At 39.3% G+C, this 17,135-nt stretch overlaps 1 protein-coding gene across 2 annotated transcripts in view; it reads left to right on the top strand.

Moving 5' to 3' along the window:
* The window catches only part of WRNIP1 (WRN helicase interacting protein 1), a 31,170-nt gene extending 16,215 nt beyond the window's left edge, over positions 1-14,955 (top strand). Inside the window, exons 4-8 of one of the 2 annotated variants that reach the window (XM_069103604.1) lie at positions 2,422-2,502; positions 6,626-6,855; positions 12,143-12,298; positions 13,175-13,254; positions 14,174-14,955. In XM_069103604.1, coding sequence (XP_068959705.1) covers positions 2,422-2,502; positions 6,626-6,855; positions 12,143-12,298; positions 13,175-13,254; positions 14,174-14,449 — 823 coding nt within the window. In that variant the 3' untranslated portion in view covers positions 14,450-14,955. The remainder of the gene's footprint in view (positions 1-2,421; positions 2,503-6,625; positions 6,856-12,142; positions 12,299-13,174; positions 13,255-14,173) is intronic. The other variant, XM_069103605.1, reaches the window with a different exon arrangement.
* Positions 14,956-17,135: the final 2,180 nt, after the last annotated feature.

Here is a 17,135-nt window from a genome sequence, read left to right on the forward strand (position 1 = left end):
CTGCCCAAGGAGGGGGGAGCTATCTAGATCAGAAAAAGCACAGATCAAAGCTTCTTTGCCAACTATCAGTGAGGTTTTGGTCCATGAGTAGCTGCTGCACTTCCAGCCTGGAAGTTCCAGCCTCTCATCTTCTAACTCAACCCATTCACCTCAAAGATTGATAAGCAAAGATATGTGCTTGTATCTTAGAATACTAAATTTAAAGTTAGGTGGCATGGATTTTAATTCGAACCTAAGTGAGAATTTTTTTGAAGTAGGTGCATCAGAGACAGTCATTTGGAGTTTTTGTGTAAGACAAACACAGCAGAACCTATACTTTATTGGGTTAATTCAAGGATTTAAAATTTAGTCTATTTTTGTTCCTGCTCACTGAGGCAGATCAAAACCCCCTCCACATGTTACCATGGTCAGCAACGTTGATTATCTGATGGCCAGCCTCTGTGTGGTAGACCTTTATAGCTTGGGAGGATTCTCAAGAGTCTAGACCAGGGATAGGGAAGCTGTGGCCTTCTAGATCCTTGAGTTCAGCCTTTCAACTTGAGTTAAACTTTTACAGAACAAATCCTTTTTTTTTAAGGGCATTTGTTCTGTTTGGATTCAGTCAACGGACCACATTTGAGGACCTAGAAGGCCACAAGTGGCTGCTGCAGGTTCCCCAACCCTGGTCTAGACTTTGCACATCATTTCCAGTCTTTTAGGACCCAAGTCTCCTCTGCGTGAAGATGAGACTTTGGGGTAACACTTCAGTAAAGATAGACTTTAGTTAGGAATTTTAAAATTTAACCAAAAATTCTGTTTCTACAAAGTTCTGAAATTATTCTTAGCATGCATGCCTTTTAAGGAAAATTAAGGAAATTGTGAACTTTTACCATATGACTCAATATTTTGAGACGATCCCCTCTTCTCCCCCACCATGCCCTTTTTGTATTTTTTTTTTTAAACAATAAAAGATAACCCCTTTTCTTTAGTTTGAATTATAGGATGTATACAAAACCAGCTTTGGAGTTAGAAAGACCTGAGTTCAAGTCTTGCTTCAGACACAGTGGCTCTGTGGTCCTGGGACCCTGGGCAAGTCATTTAACCCTTCACCACACTAAGCAATCAGCTATTAGATTCTAAATTTAAGAGAAGGTGTTGTTCTGTGTTGAGAAAGACAACTAAACATTTAGTAAAACTTTTTAAAAGATGAATAATATAAATATGTATAAAACTAGAGTGTATTTTATTGATTGCCTCTCTTAATATGGAGTAACTGATGGTAAGATAATTTTTATTGTGGGGCAGCATAGTGAGTACTCTGGAGAAGGAAACTGCAAACCACTCCAGTACCTTTGCCAAGAAAAGTCCAAATATGGTCACAAAGAATCAGACACAACTAAAACAACTGAACAACAAAATAGTGAGTTCTGAGGGAATGAGAAGCAGCCCTTTGTTACAGCCTTAAGTAGATGCTCAAATTTGCCTTTCCATGTAGGAATTTATTTAAAAAAAAAAAGTTAAAAGTCACATTCTTTCATTCTCTGATTTGTAATTCAGTGGCTCGTTCTAAGTCTTTTGCAAATTTAAAGGCAACAAACAGCTCTTGATGAGTTAAATGTTAACTGTTCAATTTGAGAATTATCAAGGCTCCTTTTTTGTTTTTCTTATTTCTTCTTCTTTTCTAGCCATGTCACTGCTTCTTTACATTAGGAGTTAGGCAGGAGTTGAGAGGGGAAATAAATTTTGCCACTAGTGGAACCAAAATCATGTCTTAAGTTAATTTGTAGATTTTAATGACCATCAGGAGTAGAGTTGACTGTACATTAATTAGGTTATAGATGTTTAAAAAATTTTATCAATGCCTTTTTGGGGGCATCATAATCACTTCCTGATAATTCTCCCATATACGTAGAACCCCTCCACGTAACAAAGTTAGGCAAAACTCACTGCAGTAGTATGTGGCCACACGTGCAACATTCTTACACACACACACACACATACGTATGTACACACATACATACATACATACATACACACATGTGTTTCCCTCCTAGAAGCTGTATTGGTTATTGCATTTAATCTTGAGTTCAGCTGCCTTTTTTAGTGGTATTTTCATCTGCATTATCATCATCATTGTGTACATCATTTCCTGGATCTGATTACTTTGTTCTGTACCATTTCATAAAGTCTTCCTAAGTTTCTCTTAGTTGTTCATACTCATAATTTCTTACAGCACAGTTGTTTTCTCTTGCATTCATATGCCACCAGTATTGATTCAGTCTTCACCTAGTCAGAAGATACCTACTATGTTTCCAGCTTTCTCATGCCTTTTTCTATTAGCTTGTGTTCTTACAGTGAAATACCTAATTCTTATCCTTAGAGCAAAGATTTTCTTTTGTTTCATATTCAGTATCTATCATTCTTTTAAAAATTATCTTTCAGAAACTGTGGTAGCACATTTTGGGTGAGGAATCGACCCCCAATCTTTGAAAAATGCCAGTTGAGTGGCACTCAGTGTCTGATGTGAGTATTCTCTTCAGCTGTTTGTTGATCGAGATTGAGACATGGAAGGAGAAAGAGTCATTGAAGTTGGCCTCTTGCCATTGTTGCACATTCAGCTAGTATGACATTTGCTACAAATGGTAGAGTAAACAAGCCAGATGATGGGAGATTAAAAAATCCGTGTGACTGAAAATGTTGACTGTGTTAAGGGAAGGAACGAGGTTAGAATTGTGGTATCTGCATAAATATTTCAGTGATAGAAATAATAGCAAATGAAGTTCAAATTCTTTTGTCTGGCATTCCAGGCCCTCTGCAGTCTGATGCCCTCCTGTCTTTCCATGCTTATTCCATACTAATTCCTTGTAATGTATATTACCTAATTTGGATATTCACCATCTCTTATACTTGTTCCATACTTTTGTACCTCCGTGCTTTTCCTCACATCTGGAATGTTCTCTTTTTCCTTTGCACGTTCCATTCCCACTTGTTTACATCCTCATCTTTTAAAGCCTAACTCAGATGCCACCTCTCCCATGAAACTTTCTTTGATCTCTGCCTTCTGTGATTACCAGTTGGACCTCCCTTAATACTTAATCATGTGTGATTTTGTATTATAGTTATTTTTGCCTTTGTCACATTATCCTGCTAGATTCTTAAGCTCCATCAGGGCCAGAACTGTGTTCTATCAGATCTTTTGATCTCCAGTGCCCAGAAAAATGCTGTGCATATATGGAAGATTGTAATAAATTTTGAGTGTTTTAATTCTCATAAATAGGGTCATAGATTTAGAGCTGGAGAGAAATCTTCAAGGTCATCTAACCAATCTCCTGCTTTTACAGTTGAGGAAGCTATTTCTTACACAGCAGAGAGGGACTACAGGGATACAATGTTCCATACGTATCTTGCCCCACTCAATTTTAGGTTTTGAGGGGTTTTTGCTTAACTCTTTTTTCTTTGGGTGTAGTACATCTCCAGGAGTTGATAGTTTCTCCTGGTCAAGGGTGAGATCTTAATTTTGTGTGTTTAGTGTTGCTTCACATTGTTAGATACTTTTGAGAATTTGTTTTGAGTAAAGCTCTGGGGCAGTAACCATGCACCTATATTGATAGAGGTCTGTCTCATGAATCGAAAATGGCATAGTTAAAGCTATGATTGTTAATTTTTTTTTACTTAGTTTACAGATGTGCAGTCAGCAACACATCAGGACAGTGATGAGCTGTGACACCAAGTTCATCCTTATCATCACTGTCTAGTTACCTTTCTCTTCGACTTCAAACTGTACAATATTTGTTAAAGGCCAAAAAAAAAAGATTTTTAAAAATATTTATCTTTTTGGACTTGACCTGTGATTTCTAATTCCCTGTGAGGAAATACCCTGAACCTCTGCCAGTGCAGATCTACACCTGCTCTGCAACTCACAATAAGAGAGTTGTCAACTTTCCCAGGAAGAAGGTAGCAATGTTTTAGAAGAGAGACTTAAACTAAGATTTTTGTAACTATGAGGCCACATTGATAATGACTAGAGTTCAACCTCTATGGCCATTCTTAGACAGTTGACTAGAATAAAAACTGTAGAAAATGGTGTCGCAAAAAGAAAAGTTCCATGAATGGCAAAGTCTTGGAGTTGGAGTCGGGAAAGCGCAACTCTCTGGAATTTAGTAAATAAGTAAGAGGTTGCTATATGTTGGTGGAAAGGTTACAAACTGAGTTCTCCATGCTAAAGAAGTCACAGATCTTTTGTGATTAATTTTTTGTGCCAGATGGTGAAAGGCTTTTTTTTTAAAATAATGATATATTTTGTTTTTAATGTCACTTTCATTTTCCAATATATCTCTTCCTCCCCCTCCCCAGCCTGTTCCTTTATAAAAAAGAATAAAAAAGAGAGGAAGAAAGTAATTTGCCCCTAATAACATGTTAACCAAGTCTGCCATTTAGAGATTTCCACATCCACAGTGCCCCACCTCTACAGAGAAGGGAAGGAAATACATTTTTAACTCTTCAAAGCATTTATTTCCAATTGTTTATGTTCTTTTCATTTATGTTGTTCTAGTCATTGTGTATATATATATGTTGTCCTGGCTTTGCTTACTTAACTTTTTATTAGTTCATAAAAGTCTAACCATGCTTCTCTGCATTCTTTATATTCATTGTTTCTTGCAGCATGGTAGTATTTCATTTTATACCACAATTTGGATGGGCATTTACTATGTTTATAATTCTTTGCCTCTTAAAAAAATTTGTTCCTGTCAACATTTTGCTCCATATGACACCTTTATTTCTACATGACTTCCTTGGGCTTTATTCAGGTATTTACTTTGAGTGGAAGGAAGCCATAGAGCAAGGTTTGAATTCCAAATACAAAGTGGAGTCATGGAATAGGTTTTCTCACTGATTAAGTTACTGACCTAAAGCAATTTACTTTTCTGCTTTTGAGTTTCACCATGAATTATCACATTCACTTGCATCTGTTTACACACCTAGAAGTTGAAATGAAAAATTATATTTTGGAGTAATGCCATTTTTCTACTTTGGGCAGCATTCCGAAGCTTTCAGAAGGGGATTTCAGAAAAATACTTAGACCTGCTAGGGTTTGTCAGGGGTTTATGACCTTGTGTGTTAAATATTTTGATAATTATATTTCAATATAGTTGACTTCCTTTTTGATCCAGTGTATTACATAATGCATTTAAAAACACTCAGAGGGGGCGGCCCCAGAGTCAGGAGACCTAAGATCAGTTCCGGGTTCAGATACTTAACACCCACACAAAATAACTGGCTGTGTAACCTTGAGTAAGTTACTTAACCCCAGTTGCTTTAGGGGCATACAGGTGGTGCAGTGAGTAAGAGCGCTGGCCCCAGCGTGAGGAGACCTGGGATTGGTTCCAGCCTCAGATACTCGGCACCCACACAAAAATAACTGGCCATGTAACCTTGAGCAAATTACTTAACCCTGATTGCTTTAAGAAAAAAGAAAAAACACTCTGAGAAGGGGTCCCTAGGCATGGCTTCACCAGCCATAAAAACTTAAGAAACCTTGTGCTGCAGGAAAGGTGATAATTCATTTGAAAAATGTTACTATTGTATGAATGGAGTGTTGGTGTTGTTCTCAATAGCATCTCAGACTTTGTAGAGCTAAAAAGAACCTTGGAGAGCATCCAATTCCATTTCTTTTTCAAGGGAAATCATGAGCAGTTGCATGGTTTGCTTGGGTTCCTGTGTCTCACAATTAGAATCCAGGTCTCCTGACTCTTAGTGCAGTTTTCTTTTTACTGTATGTCGTAGGTTATTATAGGTTAGGTCTCAGTGCCTTCGATTTTGTTAATATATTACAGACCTGGAAGGGAACTGGACTGATAGTCAGGAAACCTGTATCCTTGAATCTTAGGGTCCTCATCTGTCAAATTAGAAGATTGGGGGGCGGCCAGATAGCACAGTGAGTAAGAGCACCGGCCCCAGAGTTGGGATGACCTGGGATCGAATACGGGCTCAGACACTTAGCACCCACCCAGAAACACCTGGCCATGTAACCTTGAGCAAGTTACTTAACCCCAATTGCTTAGGGGCGGCCAGGTGGCTCAGTGAGTAAGAGCACCAGCCTCAGAGTCAGGATGACCTGGAATCAAATCTGGGCTCTGATACTTAGCACCACACCCAGAAATAACTGGCCATGTAACCTTGAGCAAGTTACTTAACCCTGATTGCTTTAAAAAAAAATTAGAAGATTGGACAAGATGATCTCTAAATTATCTTCCATATCTATTATTTTGTGGCACAGAGGATTATGCACTTGAACACATAAGCCTAGCATTTTCTTTGCATTATGGAGGAGATTCTATAGCTTGTCACAAGTGGAAGCCTCCATTTAGGAGAGCCGATTCACCCTCTGCCATCAGATCAAGGAAACCTAGCCTTGAGAGTAAATATTCAGAACCCCCTAGTGTATCCTTTACACATGCCATGATGCTTATGCAGTGAAACCCACAACCCAAGTGAGTGGAAAGAATAAAAAAAAGCAACCTATCAACACACCCTGAGTCCTTCAAGTTTTATGAAAACTTTGTTAGGAAATAAGATTTCCAAGGTGATGTGAAATGAAAGTATGTACTATGAGCATGATGGTAATTAGTCAATAATTCTATTGCAGGCCCCTTGTGTACATAGAGGATAAAGCTGTCAATACTCTAGCTTATCTCTGTGATGGGGATGCAAGGACTGGACTGAATGGACTGCAGTTGGCGGTCCAGGCCAAGCTAGGCTCAAGGAAACCATTTTGTAAGAAGACCGTACAAAATTATTCTGGTGAAGGAGTTTTAATCACAGAAAATGATGTGAAGGAAGGCCTCCAGCGATCCCACATTTTGTATGACCGAGCAGGTGAGTTGTTGACACAATATTCTTGAAAGTACTGAAACTGACATTTAAAATGACTCACAGGTAGCAAAACTTCCAAGTTCCTGACTTTCCCCTATGTCCAAATTATACAAGATATTCCCTACATGATTTCAACATTTAGGAGAGTAGAATAGTTCCCCAAAGTGAATAAAGTCTGGGTTGAAACTCTATTCAACCCAACTACTCTGAACAAATGCTAAGGACACAAAGCTAAGGCAACTGTATTGCAGTTTAGAAGGTATCTGTTTTAGAAATTTAAAGTTTCGAATTTACATTCTAGAATGATTAGCTTTTCTATTTCAATTACTTCAGATCACTGTAGTTATCACCTAGTTACGTATTTTTAAAGGTACATTTGCTGTAAAGCATTGCCTGATAACCTTTTAGGTGGTAGATAGAAGGGGAAGGAACAAAGGTGTCCTGGACCTTTTATAAATTTCATTAGTGTAGTGAATTTCTATTATGGATAGTCCCTTTACCTACATCATTCATCACTTGCAGTTTATTCTCTGTAGTAGCCTTAGAGAATTGCCAGGGGCACTGGAAGATTTGTTGACTTGCCTGACACACAGCTAGCCACAGTGTGAGACTTGAACTTCTTGCCTCCACTGCCAGACTTTTAGCCACTAAACCACATAACCTGTTGATCTCTCTGCACTAAGTAGTTAGGAGTTATGTTCATAATCAGTGTTGCTGAGCATGAGAAGGAATTTCTTTGTTTTTATCCCTTTTATTGGTGATAAATAAAATTTTTTATTGTTTGCATCTTCTTTGTAAATACTAGGACCTAAAGCTTCTCCCACCTCCCATTCAATTTGGTTGAGTCCTAATCCTTTTATTTTGGGGAGAGCTTTTTAAGGAAATGAATTTTGTAGTTTGCACTTGTCAGGAGGTTTACATATAAGTGCATTTACAAATAGCAAATCTGATAGCAGGTCTTAATGAAATTCGTGACTTGGCAACATCACATGTCACAAATAAGGCACATTTCTGTCTTTTTATAAAGAGAGGTAGGTGGGTGATAGAGACCAGCTTAGACTGATCTTCTGGTGCTTACTCTCTGTAGGATCCTACTTCAAGTAATACTGCCATGAATGCAGATAAGATTTTCTATACTTCTGTTAGCTCTGCCAGACTAGGAAGCTGATAATGCAGTGTTCTGACATATCACATGTTTTGTATATCCCAGCTTTCTACAAGGTCTTACCAAATGTTGTTTGGAGGGTGTGCTGGGTAGTGGTTAGAACTGGGAACAGAAAGTGAGTTTGATTCCTGGCATTGCACCTTGACTCATGATTTGACCTTGTTTATGTGACGTCAGTATTTCGGCCTATGTTTGCCCTTCCTGATGGCAGGCGTTGTGGCGGGTCTTAACTGGAGTTAAGAGCACATCAAGAGCATTTGGATAAAAAGTACTGGTAAAGAATCTTCATTAGTGATACTAGTATGGACTAGGGCAGGTCAGAGGCAGCTGTCCTAATCCACAAAAGAGCCCTCAATGCCAGCTATTTGGCCAACTTTTGACTAATCGAGACACCATTATGCCCCCCTGAAAAGCTGTCAAAAAATCTCGGAATAAACTACATCCCAGAATTCTGTTTGCCTTTTGCCAACATTAAACAATTTCAAAATCGACAAAATCTCCACTCTGAAACTATAGATAGATATCACCATATCTCTGAAGTTCTAACAAAGTGTCCCCTTCCCTTCTTCCTATCATCTCACCCCTCTAAGCTCAAGATCACGAAAGCCCCTCTTTATTTCTGGCTTTGCTGGCTAACCAAATCCCACCTAAATGGAGTTGTTCCCCTCACCATTTGTCAGGATGTTCAAGCATCCCATCCTTATTGCTTTCAGATTTACCCTCGCAGGGTACCACTTCCTGAGAGGAAAAACAACTGCCTAGGTACATTAGAAAGCTCTGATCCTAGGATTTCCACCCACATGACCCACAATAAACTGGGGAACCATACAGTTTGGGAACCTGGGAATAGGATCAAAATTGACTGGTGCTAAAGGCTCAGCATGGATGGAGAGCCCTGAGTTCTACACAAGGCTTCACACAAAGTATATACCAAAGGCCTTCTTAAAATTTTTTTTAAAATTGTTGTCAACATTTTTTTTTCCTTTTTTGAGTTCCAAACTCTCTCCTTCCTCTCCCCCCTCTGAGAAAGCAAACAGTATTATCAGTTACACATGTGCAATCATACAAAATATTTCCATATTAGCCATATGGGGGGGGGCTATATAATATTCTCCAGTTGCCTCCTCTTACACTATATTCCCTCACAAATTTCATGTCCATGTAGCAGGTACCATGCAGGGCCCTAGAGAGCCACAGACAAGACAGGGCCATGGGTGTGACTGAACTCAGGACATTGTGAAGGACAAGCCAAAAAGCTGCTAAAACTAATGGGACATTGACCTCTGATAACCTTTTTTCTGGGGTGGCATCTATAAAGTATAAAACTGAATTTTTTGAGATGCTCTTTACTTTTGTAGGCTAGAGGCCTTAATTGGTTCTTTTCAATTTTTTTTTCTTTAAGCCAATCTACTGGATTGAGTCGATATTCTCACAAGTTCTCAGATCCTATAACTCAGGGCCAAGTGTCTCATCTTGAGGGGTAGTGAGTGAGGTGCGCCCTCCCTTGCTTATAGAATTTACAGTGGATTGAAGGGGTCAGACCTGAGTGCTTCAACTGGTTGAAATCTCAAGGTAGGAAATGCTAGTATAGAGGTCAATGGCATGCTTGTCTTCTGGTTTAAACAGACGTTTCAAAAGTGTAAGCCACAAACTCTTGTTCTCATACTTACTCATGGCATGGAAGAGTTTCAGGGGACCACAAGCTCAGTATGAGTCAGCAGTGTAGTTAGTGTATAGCAGCCAGAAAAACTTGGTGTGCTTTGGGGCCAATTTAGGAGGGACATAGTTTAGAGTCATAGAGAGGTGATTGAGTATCTTCTTACCCAGGAGTTCAGCTGCTGGCATTTGTTACTGGGGCTCATAATGCTTTGGAGAAGAGGAGAACACAATACACTGCCCTCTGCCCTTCCCACCCCTCCTGTGGTATTATGTGGTCAGTTCTGAAGATTGTAGTTTTTAAGAAGGACTTTATAAGCCAGAGGATACATAGAGGAAAGGCAACCAGTATGTGGAGGGCATTGAGCTCATGACATACAAAGCTTGGTTGAAAGAACTGGGCATCTTTAGTCCAGAGAAGAGAAGACTTGGAGTACATCCTAGTTGCCTGCATGCAGGAGGAGGGTTAGATTGGTTCTGTGTGGACAGTTGTCTCCTCTATACCACCCTGTTTCCTTGACCCAGTGTTCTTTGCAAGGAGATTTTGGTAAGGCTGTTTTTGGAACAAAGAGTACAGAGCATGAGGTGCTGGATTGATAGACTGGAGAAAATGTGAGGTAGCTGTCTGAATTTAGCCTAGGATACTGACTTTCTCCACAACTCTCCTTGGTGCTTAGACCTAAACCTTGTCATTGGGAAAGTCCAATTCCACCTGGGATAAGTGATCATCTTGGATTGTTCACAGTAACCTGATAGTTGAGGAGAAAATTATTTGCTTGCCTTAGCCCTGCTCTGAGATCAGAGGATATTGAGTTCTCTCTCTCTCTGGTCAGCCTGACTGCCCTTTTCCTTTTGACAGAGCCCAGTGTCTTATTGAAGGCCCTCTTACTTAACCAAAAAAGACTAAGTATCTCCTTACCAGGGAGTTCAGCTGCTGGGATTTGTTCCTGGGGCTCATTTGCTGTGGGGAGGAGAACACAGGCACATTGTTTGTGCTGCCCTCATGATGGGAGCATGCCAGGTGCCTCCCTTGAAGGGATCACACTCTTAACACTCTTAAAAATAGCTGGCTGCATTCTCCTGTGGGTAGAGTTGTAGAACAGCCTTCTGCATGCACAGTCAGGATAATACAATATACAACAGGGGAATGTTTTACAAATTCCACAGCCTCTTTGTAAAGCTTTCTTAGCTAGCTGTAAGTTCCTATTGGTCTGTGGCTTATTTTTCTTTTCCTGGAATGTATTTTACAAATGTTTATAGATCTTAGAAAAAATGGTCATAGGGTTGATTGTGTTTACATAAAGCACCAAGGCCTCAGTTTGTGCTGTAAAAGACACTGATATATTATTTCTTGATGTTTTTATTATATGACTGAGGCCTTAGTGCTATATGCTTCCACAGGATCAGATAATATATGTAAGATTTAAAGCTCTATATAGTGTTGTTATTTGCTTAATTCTTTCTGCAGATACAGATTTAGGATTGAAACATCCTTTAGTACAACTCTTTTATTTTAGAAATAAAGAAATGAAGGGCCAGAGAAATTCATTTACTTGCCCGAAGTCACACAGGTAGTAAAATGGGAGAGTTTAGATTTGAACCCAGCTCCTCTAACTCCAAACAAGATCATTTTCCCATGATATCCTGCTTTAGGGTAATATACAAAGGTTAGTAAGATGTCCTTATGACACCCAGAGTAAATGAACTCTTCTGGGAGATACTGCTTGCTGTATTGGAGCCCTCAGCATCATGGTTATTGGCTGTAGGTGTCTATTGGGCTCCCCCTAACACACACATTTTAAAGAAAACTCGGAAAGGAGGTAACTTAAGAATGCATGGGCAGTACCAGTTTCGCCACTGGTTCCCATCATGATCACCAGCTCTGCCTCCAAGGCAGCCGTAGCACTTCTAGTTTAAGAGTTAGCATTACCTTTAGCCATAAAGTAGTAACCAGTATTAGAGCTAAAGCATGGGGATCAATTTCCTCTTGCACCTTACCTCCAGATAGAGATAGATGTTGACAAATCTGTAGTTACTCCTTCAAGGATACCTTTCCAAAAGTATGTCTTCTCCAGCCTCTGTGTAGGCACTTGAGATAGCCTCAGAAATTCCCATTGCATCTACCTTCCCTGAGTGTGAATAGGAGGTAGAAGTGAGAAGAGCTGGAATTACCAAAGAAGTACACCCTCCAAAAGGTCATGTGACCTTAAGCACATCCCAAGATGCCACACCAATGGTATTTGCACCATCTTGCCCATTTAACTAGGGTACAGTCCTGGGTATGCACCCTCCCTTTAGAGAACAGCTGTCAACCTTATTTTCTTTAGGCTTTCCTCGTTAGCTTACTGTTACTGAAAGCATGATAATCAGCCAGTTGATATTTATTTATGGATTTGTTTATCCACAGTGAGCCTTATGGCTTACCTTTTCCCTTCCTTATCTTTCATGGATTTTTCTTCTGATGTCCAGGAGAAGAACATTATAACTGTATCTCTGCACTTCATAAATCTATGCGTGGCTCGGACCAGAATGCTTCACTCTACTGGCTTGCCCGAATGCTTGAAGGTGGTGAGGACCCCCTTTATGTTGCCAGGAGACTGGTGAGATTTGCCAGTGAAGACATAGGTGAGCATGATGGGATAGACCCACAGACCTCCACAAACATTCCTTCTTGATATCTTCAACCCTCAAGCAGTTTTTAGCAGAAAACTGTTTGGATCATTGTACTGTCTAGAGGGAGGGGGAGAATTAGGGACATTTTAAAATGATGCATAAATATTCTTTTCATGGTAAAGTACTTTTACTTTGTATTTGTTATTTCCTTAACTTTGGAGCCCAATAAATACTTGTGGATTTTGTATTCAGGAATACAAATCCCTGGGGGCAGGGAGTGTGTCACATACAAACCTGTAGGTGCATAATAAATGTTTGTTGGATTGAATTGAGTTGCTATTACGCAACTCCTAGAATAGGAATACAGAATCCTAAATATTGGGATAGATCAAACTCAGAAAAACTGTCTCAGCTGTGGCCTTAGCAGACTGTTGCTCGTGAGTTTTTCTGAAATTCATGCATCCTTGTGATTCTGTACATGCCATTAGTTACCAGTTTACTGAGTATATTGTATTATCTTAATTTCTGGGGGTTAATTTATCAAAATCTGGCTGTGGAGTTTAGCACATAAACAGTAAAAAGTGAATTACACATAATAGGCATACAAATATTTATTCACTGGATGGGAGAAATATGTAGGAAGAGAGAATGAAGGGGGATTGATAACTGGCACAAAGGTTAATTTTGGGGAAATTTGTTTCCATAAAGTACTGTTACTTTGTATTCTGCCTTCAACAGAGAAAAAGGCAAAGACATGTAGTGTATTATACCCTGGTTTCCTAGAGTGTCAACAGACTTGTTCTACCCTGATGACAGTAATACTTGCTTACACAATAAACTTGTCATTTTTTTAACTTTCTCTTTGTTGGTTTTGGGTGTATTATACAGGCCTGGCAGATCCTTCTGCATTGACTCAAGCAGTGGCAGCTTACCAGGGCTGTCATTTTATAGGGATGCCAGAATGTGAGGTATGATAATCAGTTTAGCTTTATAAAAATTGATTCATTTGTTTTGTGTTCTTTGCCTTCCTGGGTATGCATATGAATTCTCTCTTTTCCTCTCTATATGTAGTCTTAATAAGCCACTTGGATTTTCATTTTTTATTAACTAATTTATTTTTTAAAAAGGAGGATGATTATATCACTTCAAGGTGGAGGGAATTTTAAGATAATGTAATTAATGGATCTTGAAAAACAGATATACAGGGGCAGCTAGGTGGTGCAAGTTCAAATCCAGCCTCAGACACTTGACACACTAGCCGTGTGACTTTGGGCAAGTCACTTAACCCCAGTTGCCCTTCCAAAAAAGGCAAAAAGAAAAACAGATATACTACTGTTCTGTTGTTGTTTAGTCAATTAGTCTGACTCTTCATTTCGAATTTTTTTGGTAAAGATACTGGAGTGGTTTGCTATTTCCTTCTCCAGCTCATTTTACAGATGAGGAAACTGAGGTCAAAATTGAAGTGACTTTTCCAGGGTCACATAGCTAGAAAGTGTTTGAGGCCACATTTGAACTCAGAAAAATGAGTTTTCCTGACTTCAGGCCCGGCACTCTATCCACTGGGTCACCTAGTTGCCCCATAAGTGAAGTTCTAGAATTGGATTTTTGTTTGTTTTCATTTGTATCTGACTCTTTGTGATCCCATTTGGGGTTTTCATGGCAAAGATACTGGAATGGTTTGCCATTTCCTTCTCTAGCTCACTTTACAGATGAGGAAACTGAGGCAAACGGGAGTAATCTATGGTCATACAGCTAGTAAGGGTCAGAGGCTGGATTGGAACTCAGGTCTTCATGATTCCAGGCCTTGTACTTCATCCATTGTGCCACCTAGCGGCTGTATTGTAAAGCAACCCAAACCTAAATCATGACACTCTCTCTTCTTCCTAGGTCCTCCTAGCACAGTGTGTGGTTTATTTTGCCAGAGCCCCAAAGTCTATTGAAGTGTACAATGCCTACAACAATGTCAAAGCCTGCTTGAGAAACCACCAGGGTCCTCTTCCACCTGTCCCAATGCACCTGAGGAATGCACCCACCAGGCTCATGAAGGACTTGGGCTATGGCAAAGGATACAAATACAATCCTTCCTACAAGGATCCTGTGGACCAGGAATATCTGCCCGAAGAACTAAGAGGAATAGACTTCTTTAAGCAGAAACGATGCTGAGCTTTAAGATGTGGTACAAGTAAAAGGTGTGTTTTTCTAGGGAGGGCTGAGAAGGAAGAGCCCCTGGATTTTTTTTTTTTTTTTTAGTTTATTGCCTGTTTGGGAGGGTGGGGAGGGTAGGGGATGGTTAAATTATCAACAGTTTGTGCCAGGATTTTAACTCCTTCAAATGGGAGGCAGAATTATGTCCATGACCAAATGCCTGACCATGAAGTGCTGTTCATTTGTACTCTGCAAAGCAATGCTAAGGAAAGTAACTGGCAGCAATGTGCAATGAGTGAATGTGTCAGTAAGGAGTTAGCTCTTTTGTCAGAGTATTTAAGTTGCAAATTCATTTTGTAATTCAGTTCAGTAGTATTAGAGTTGTTTTCCTTTTTTAAAAGTGTATATTCTGGGTAATTCTAACTGTTAAGAAAAAAAATAATTACAATTTAATACCACATAGTGTTTTAAGTATTTTTTTTATATGGAAAGGTCTTATGAACCAATAAAGCTATTTCAAAGTATTCTTGAATTTTTATTTTCCCCTTTCATTGACCCATAAATGATATAACTAGAGAGGTGACTTTTATTGCAAAATTTTGTTTATTGGTTTAAAGCTATGACAAAAGGTCAAGCAAAGTAAAACAGATTGGAGAACCCAAGAGGCTGTATTTTTCCAAAAGGTTCACTTTTATAGATCTTAATTGTAGGGTTCTTTCTTGTTCTGACTTAAATACCTTGTTTTAAGGGAATGAGAGGCCTTCAAATATGAAAGACAACAATATAACACAACCCCGATGGGGAAACAAACTATGAAACCAATTCATTTAATAAACCTTTGACTTGTCTCTTCTGTGCCCTGATGGAAGGAGCGTGGCAAGCCAAGGAGTGAGTGGGAAGTGCCCTATTGCAGAGCTTCGTGATCAGTGGCACGGCTGTAGGATAGTGTTTGTGATGGGCAGGAGTCACTTCACCTTCAAAGAAGGGGTTTGGAATTGTGGATGAATCCTGCATATTATGTTTTAAGGAACCCTTCTGTGTTCTGCATGTGGCGGGGAGAAGAAGAAAAAGTTTCCATGAGAGAACTATGAAGTAACTGATAGTTTTCCCACCAGAGTATTAAATATGACATCATAAATAAATGCTGTATTAATAAAATGCTCACTGTGCTCATAGCACTGCCCCAAGCACTGGGGATACAAATACCATCAAACAAGATAGTGCATGCTCTCAAGAAGTTTACATTCTAATATGGGAAGATTTATAGAGAGAGAGAACTGAAAAATCCTAGGTTGGAAGAAAGGGAGTGACATGGTATGAGAATGTTGGAAAATAGTATGGAAGCCTAACCTTGAACAAGATAAAGTGAAAGCTCACCTTTAAGAGCCTAGCTTTCCCCAGGGTATGCAATTGAAGAGTTCCTTTGAGGATAAGATGAGAATGAAAGAATAGGCAGAATGCTGTGGCCCCAGTTGTATCCAAATGATTTTTATGTGAAACTATAAAAATACTTCAAATCTTCTTTTGGTCCAGAATTTCCCAGTTGCCTTTTTATTCTTATGGATTCCATCAATGTATGCCAAGTCCAAAAGAATTACATGGACAAACTATTTGGAATATTTTGTTTAGTAGAAAGTGGGACACCAAAAAACCACTCGCCCACCACAGGCCAGTTGGGACACATCTGGTGGCTGCTCTTACTGAATTAATATAATTATTACAATAACAAGAAGAGAGTGAAAAAAAGTTATAGTGAAGGCCTATCATTGGCTAGTTCAAGGGAGACCTCATTCCTCAGTTTTAAGTTTTATGAAAACATTTTTTGAGTGGGTCCCTATTCTCAACATGAAACTCTGAAACATTGATAAAATTTAAATATTATTGTTCACTGGAATATACTAATAACTGATGAAGATAAAACAGCCTAGTTGAAACCAAGAAATGCTTTATCACCATAGAATTTTGGGTGGGTCCTTAGAGATCATTTAGGGCAGTAATCAGGTTTTTAAAATGATGATGAACAAGGGGCGGCCAGGTGGCTCAGCAAGTAAGAGCACCGGCCCCAGTATCGGGATGACCTGGAGATCGAATCCTGGGCTCAGATACTCAGCACCACACCCAGAAATAACTGGCCATGTAACCTTGAGCAAGTTACTTAACCCCGATTGCTTAAAAAAAAAAATGATGATGAACAGGCACAGTGAAAATCTTCAAGTTAGAGGAACCTTAGAAATTGAGTCCCAACTCATTCTGATGTTAGGAATTCCCCACTATAACATTCTGACAAGTGGTACATTCTCTGGGCTTTTCACAGTTGGGACTTCCTTATTATATCATGGCTTCATGGTGAACAGATTGTATACCAAACTAGCCTACTTTTGGGGGGGGGGGTTTGTACAGGTTTATAAAATCTGTAGATCTGGGAAATGATGCTGTGTAGATGTGGATGAACCTAGATTTTAGCAAAACCCTGATAAGTAGTTATTGCTCTTGTGGACACATATTCCAAAAAGCAATTTTATAAGTATGAAAAGGGAGGCAGGCCCAGAATACTCTTTATTTCTTTTAAAATAGGTCAATCTCATTTTTTTTTCCCCATGAACCTTCTAGCCCTCCCAACCCATTTCTGTTCTGTATTCATGCAGGCCTTCTTAAACCCAAGTAGAGGATGTTACATTTATGCCTATGTTTCCACCCTTACTAT

The sequence above is a fragment of the Petaurus breviceps genome, unplaced genomic scaffold (assembly GCF_028583685.1).
Source record: "Petaurus breviceps papuanus isolate PSGF00001 unplaced genomic scaffold, PetGlider_PUasm1.0 582, whole genome shotgun sequence".
Lineage (NCBI taxonomy): Eukaryota > Metazoa > Chordata > Mammalia > Diprotodontia > Petauridae > Petaurus > Petaurus breviceps.